The sequence below is a fragment of the Grammomys surdaster genome, unplaced genomic scaffold (genome assembly GCF_004785775.1).
Source record: "Grammomys surdaster isolate TR1022 unplaced genomic scaffold, NIH_TR_1.0 127, whole genome shotgun sequence".
Lineage (NCBI taxonomy): Eukaryota > Metazoa > Chordata > Mammalia > Rodentia > Muridae > Grammomys > Grammomys surdaster.
In genome coordinates, this window is record NW_021604585.1 from 1,850,451 (window position 1) to 1,856,708 (window position 6,258).

The 6,258-nt window shown below is 44.7% G+C and overlaps 1 protein-coding gene across 3 annotated transcripts in view; it reads right to left on the reverse strand.

Moving 5' to 3' along the window:
* Positions 1–2,146: 2,146 nt before the first annotated feature.
* Rtn1 (reticulon 1) overlaps positions 2,147–6,258 on the reverse strand; it is a 195,955-nt gene continuing 191,843 nt past the window's right edge. For all 3 annotated transcript variants that reach the window (XM_028789358.1, XM_028789348.1, XM_028789368.1), the window contains one exon: positions 2,147–2,955. In XM_028789358.1, the coding sequence (XP_028645191.1) occupies positions 2,913–2,955 (43 nt within the window). In that variant the 3' untranslated portion in view covers positions 2,147–2,912. The remainder of the gene's footprint in view (positions 2,956–6,258) is intronic.

Below are 6,258 nucleotides of genomic sequence, written 5' to 3' on the forward strand. Positions count from 1 at the left end.
GCTCTTGCTGTCCTCTCTTATCTGCCCACTGGGCCTCTGCTCTATTTCCACTCTGTCCACTGTCACATTAGCTAGTGTTCCCTATATATGACAACATGTGACATGCCCAAAATCCTATCAAATCTTACATTCATGTCAGTCATTTCTGTGAGCCTGATATTTCCTCTCAGGTCTCTTCTCCACCACTGCTACCAAATGCACTGCGATCCTCTCAGCGAGGTGGGAAAGGAATTCTAGACAAACCGGAAGACTGAAATCCTGTGACCAGTGATACTGATGGTCGGTTCTGTACAATAAAACCACCTAGATTCTAGGTTCTAAAAGAAGAGGCTGTGTTCTCAAAAGCTTGAGATTGGAAATCTACAGAAAGACTAAATCTTTTTATTGATGAATATATTGTGTTTTTTCCTTTGGGTGTCGGAGATTGAAGCCAGGTCCTCACCCAGGTAAACATATGATCTGTGACTGAGCTATACAAGCTTAGCCCAAGAAATCTTCTGCATCATTAAACATTAAAAAAAAAATCGGGCACCAACTTAGGCTTTTTTTCCTTCCCCAACCCAGTTCTTCTGGGTTTTCCAGCTGGAAAATGGTGTATTCTCTTGCTCAGCTGGCCTTATAAAGCGCTGGGGTTGGAGAGAGGACAGTGAGTTGCCTAGGGTGTGAAATACAAACAGGAAGCCATTCTCAAGGGAAACTTTGGTCCTGAAACTCCACATCAAATCAATCACCAGCTTCCGTCTGCATTATGTCTGCATTATGTCTAAGGTACACCCCTACTCACGTGGGTGATTGACATGTTAGTCAGGAGAAAGGTGAATGGTGAATGCCTCCTTTCCATTGTCACCATGGCTCCATTAATACCTGTTTGTGCTAGAATCCTGTTACAGTGATCTCCTATACCAATCTCCAGTGCCGGGAAACACCACTGTGTTTATGTGATCCAGAATTAAAGCCTAAAGCCCCAAATCCTCCATTACTTTCAGTGAAAGTATCTACTTGGCATTGCCATTCCTACAAGCTCCACCCACCCAGCTTGGCTTACTGCTGACTGTTTTCTACATATACCATGTTCTCCCTCGTCTTGGTTCCTTCTGTATGTGCTTCCTTAATCCTGCTGAAGCTCAGAACCTGGCCACATGGTTCAGATTCTCTGAGCATCCTTCTCTAGGCTGGGGCTTGAATGGCAGCTCTGGTTTCATGGTATCCTTTGTCTAGTTAGTGCTTGCACATAAGCACTGTCCTTCTACCACAACGGAGAGGCCAGCTTTATGGCTGTTTCCACGATGTAAAGATGCCCTTGCTGTTTTTATGCCACTTTGCTAAATAAATAATTAGACCCAACTTTAATGCCCTAGGGAAGTTTTTTGTTTTTTTGTTTTGTTTTGTTTTTTTACTATATCTCCTTCCATTGACTGTCCTTTCAACCACTGCTTTCCCATCTCTTCCTCTTTGACTTCAGAGTCTACCCAGGAAATAGAAGAGATAAAGGGAGGACTGAGGATGAAGCCCAAGAGAGAGTTTTCCTAGCATGCATGAGCTCTGCTTCCCAGCACCACGTACACCAGCCATGGTGCCGCTCACCTGGAATCTGAGTACCTGGAAGGTAGAGGCCAAAGGATCAGGAACTCAAGGTCATCTTTGGCTACATAATAGAGTGAGGCTAGCCTGGACTACATAGAACCCTGTCCCCACTCCCTCAAAAGTGCAAACAAATTTATTTTACAAGAGGTCAGTCACTGAAAAATTTAGCATGGTGGGTACAGGAACTGTGGACTTTGGTTCTGAACACAGCAGGATCTCAAAGGGTACTTGATAACAAGACGAGTTCATGGCCTCTGCAATGGTTTTACACCAGTGTTGTGTTTTACAAAATGATGAATATTTACGTAAGAATTCATTCCACTTTCAGGCTTTTAGAAACTGAAAAAAAGCCACACCGACCCATCAGAGTACAGTATAAATATTATTTCCATGGTGATTTCTAAAATGAACACAATAAAGCTGTAACCCAGTCTGGGGCTAGACCCTGTGGTTCTGGAGATGGGAGCAAGTTGAACACCTGACCTTAGTCCTCCTGGCTCCTCCTCAAGTGACTTCCTCTTTATGACTTTTTTGGCGAGTATCAAAGACAGGGAGAGACGTCTACATTTCGTCACATTTATTGATGCATTCAGTATCAAGTACATAAGTGCCAATATCCAGAGTCTGTGATTGAGTCCACTAGGAACTACAGAGGAAGGAATACAAATTGTAATAAAGTCAACATGCTGGCACTTTTAGTTACCATACATGTAAATAAGCCCAGGCATCCCATACAATAAAAGCACTGTGCGTTCAGTTTGGATTTATTCTTTAATTTGATCATTCTAAGTTATACAAAACGGAACACCATATGTACGGTCAACTTTCATTAATTTTTATATTTTCTGTGTGGGGAAAAATGCTAAAACATTGGCCTACAATTCTATATAGTGTTATTAGAGATGAATCCAACCAGCAACCCAAGGACATGATAAGCGATCCACTATGTGTCAGCGCACTTGGCAAGAAAGGCCTAGCCACAGGGACGGTAGAAGCTACAGAAGCATTGCAGAGGGGAGGACATCAAGGGAGGAGGGAGAACGTGAGCTCTCACCATCATGCACTTTTTTTCTTTCTTTTTTTTTTTTTTTTTTAGCAACACGAAATTAAAAAACACATCTAACATACTCTATACTTTAGTGGTTGACCCGGGGGGGGGGACTCAAATATCCTAAGAGTCCAGGAAGAGCCTGAAAACACCTGACTCAAAGTTTGCCTCTAAGATTATGGTACTGGGAAAGGGGATCAATTCGCAGTAACGAGGAAGAAGAGAGCTGTTACCACTCCAGACACCCCCATTCATGTCCGGCTTCTTCTGGGGTAGCCATCTATTCAGCGTGCCTCTTGGCGCCAGGGATTTTAGCCTGGATCCTACAGAGGCAAAAATCAAAGGGTTACATTGCAAATGGTATCCATGAAATCGCTTCGTGTATTCATTATGTGGCTTTACTGAGGAGTTAAAGAGTATTCTAGAAAACATAGTGTTCTATGTGGGTCTCTAGAAACACTTAGCTGAATGGGGCCCAGACAAGAGAGCTGTGTTCTCTGAGCATAGCTTTTTTGTAGATGGGATGGCCAAATTGACTTCTTCCACAGCTACAGAGATTATGATGCTCACCACTGGCTACTTAGTCCTGAGCACTTCTGAGAGAGGAGGAGGGCTCAATGGCCTTACCAGGAGATGAAGATAGCTGAGGTAAGTATCTCTTCATCACATGGTCACAAAATACCCAGAAGTGGAATGAAGCCTAGGTCCTAGTTCCAGATACTGTGCTGAGTCGATTTCTGGTGACATTCTTCAGTTGCTTTCCACCTTGTCTTTTGAGACAGGGTCTGTCACTGTCCTCAAGTGTGCTGATTAGGCTGGGTTGGCTGTTGAAGTCCCGGAGTGGGCTTTGTCTTACCAGCACCAGATTATAAGTGCTCACTATCATGCCTGATTTATTTTAGCTTGGTTCTTATGCTCGAATAGCAAAGAATTTACTGATTGACATCCCTCCCTAGAAAATCATCTTTAACATGTGGGTGACCAGATACCATCAAGGGTCCTAAAATTCTGTACTGCAGCCATTGTCCTGATGTATCTGTTATCATTTTAGGATTCTAGAAAGTTTCTGTTTATTGATCTGAAGCCTCATGAGTTCAGCTTGCAGAATAGAACTGTCACCTCCCTCTGCACTAGGCAACCTTCAACATTACTAGAATTTAGAGGGACAAGGGACTTCCCATGGAGCTTTCCTTCTCATCGGGATTGGAGAGATGAAATAAACAAGAAGACAGGACGTTCGGGTGGTGACAAATGCCACAAAACAAAACAAGACAGCACAATAGGAAGTGAGGGGGAGTTTGGGGAAGTGGGTGGAGCCCACTTTAGAAATAATGATCTAAGAAACAGATGCCCAAAACACAGGCAGAAGCCAGCCAGCAAAGATCTGGAGGCTTCAGGCAGAGAAAGCAGAGTACAGAGGCCTGCAAGGAGCTTAGCTGTTGAGGGGCAGGTCTGAAAAGCAGGCAGTAACCCAATGGTGTTAGAACTAAGGGAGTATGGTACAGGGTTTAAATTCTATTCTGGATGATGGGAAACCATTGATAAACCAGGAAAAAGGAGGATGTAATCTGATTCATATTCTTTAAAGAACTACAATGACCATGGTGTGAAAAACAGAGGGAGCAGAGACAATCCTGGAGGGAGAACAAGCCACGGAGGTGAGGTGCCAGATGGTGACGGCCAGGACCGTGTGGTAGGCACGAAACAGGCAGGTGAACGGTCTTGAGATCTCAGTTAGAGATGGGGCCGGAGAGCTCTGCTGATGGACTGAATGCGAACGGGCAGGACTGAGGGCAGATGAGGTGGACTGCTTGTCTTAAGGTCTGAGTAATGGTGAGCATGATAATGGCGTTCATCGAGATGGCCAGGACAGACAGCAACCAGGCTCTGAGGTCTAACTGCACGATACTTGGCCATATGGGTCTGAAATGTCTATGGGGCATGCAAGGGGAAGGCATCTAATAAACAGGAAGTAAAGATGAGTGACAGCACAGGAGGTCAGGGTGAAGACACATGGACAGAGCCGTTGATCTGGAGCCAATGTTTAAGGCCATAGGGACCAGCTGAGAGGTTGGTGGGAAGAAGGGGACCCAGGGGAAACACAAGTGACAGTGGCCGACTGACTTCTGCTTGGACACTTGACTGTCAGGGAGGCCAGTGCTCGTAAGACAGTGATTCCTTGCTAGGTGACTTTATAATTCTTGCTACTTTCCCTCCTGGGTCACACGAATTCAAGAGTTGGAATTTTCACTCACTGTTCCAGAAAAGGAAGGCAGGCAGGAAGGAAGGGAGGAAGCACGGAAAGGAAAGGAAGAAAGCAAGTCAACTCATTTCCTTCACAGAGCCAGACCTCCAGATGCTTGAAGATGGCTACTGTATCCTTTCAAGGACTATCATCTGTAGTGAGTGATGTTGGGTCTCCATGGATCATTTCTGCCAGATCGCCAACACCTCGGTGCCCTGCTCATCTCTGTGACATTACTCCGGGGTGTCAGTGAGTGTTTTAAAATGTTCAATTCTGCCACACCTGGTGGTGCAGCTACTCAAGAGGCTGAGACAGAAGCAGTGGCATGTTCAAGGCTAGCCCTTGCAATTTAAGAGTCTGTCTCAAAATCAAGAGTGAAAGGCTTGAGGCCGTAGCTCAGTGGTAGAGTGCTTGCACTAGCCAGCCCCAGGATCAAGCCACAGGTGTCCTGATGTCTGCTGGACCCAGACATGGGATGACTAACGGGATAATAGTGAGCATGCCCTGTTCAGATTTGGGGGTCAGTCTTGCATCAGTAGCATCTAAACTTGCACCCACCTTAAGGAGATGCCGCAGCACATCGCTACCCTGTGATTGGCTGGGACTGATGAGCCAATTCAAACTTCCTTTCTGTATCTCAGCTCCTCCATACTCACCCTGTTCTCTATTAGGAAACCTGGCTTTGGGGAAATTTAAACACAGGACTTTTCTTCCCTTGATGCTTTATTTTCTCATTCTGGTTTAGGATTGTAACTTAGTCAAGATCTCTGAGTTCATTTTGAATCTTGAGCTAGCCCTCTTCCAAAGTCTCTTCACACCACCTAGAGCTTTGGTATACATCTTTGATTTATCTCTACACAGTCATGAGAAGTAATGAGGCTGAAGGTGACAGAGTCCTGGGCCACATTACTTCATCCCAGCAGATGTGTGATGGACTGCTGGACATCACTTGCCATTCTTATTTCAGCCTTCTGTGTGTGTGTGTGTGTGTGTGTGTGTGTGTCCTGTAAATGGTATTATCTCTTTATTACATGGCTCCGTTTTCTACACAAGGATGTACGGAAACTTGACCAGTGCCCTATGAAATCAGACCAGCTGTGGCCAGAGGAATCCATAGCCTCTCTCCATTTAGTGACAACATTCTGAATGCCTACATTTTACTTGAAACTGGACATTCAATTCTTTCTTCTCATTTGAAAACTAGGACACCTCATGATTAATTTTGTTATTTAGGGAGCTCCAGTCATGGAATTATTAAATAACATCTAGAGATGTTAGACATAAAATTCCAGGCTACAAGCCCCTTAGGTTGTAACCACCTGACTGTATAGGGAGCTGTAACTCACCTGACTATAGGGGCTGTAACCCACCTGACTATAGG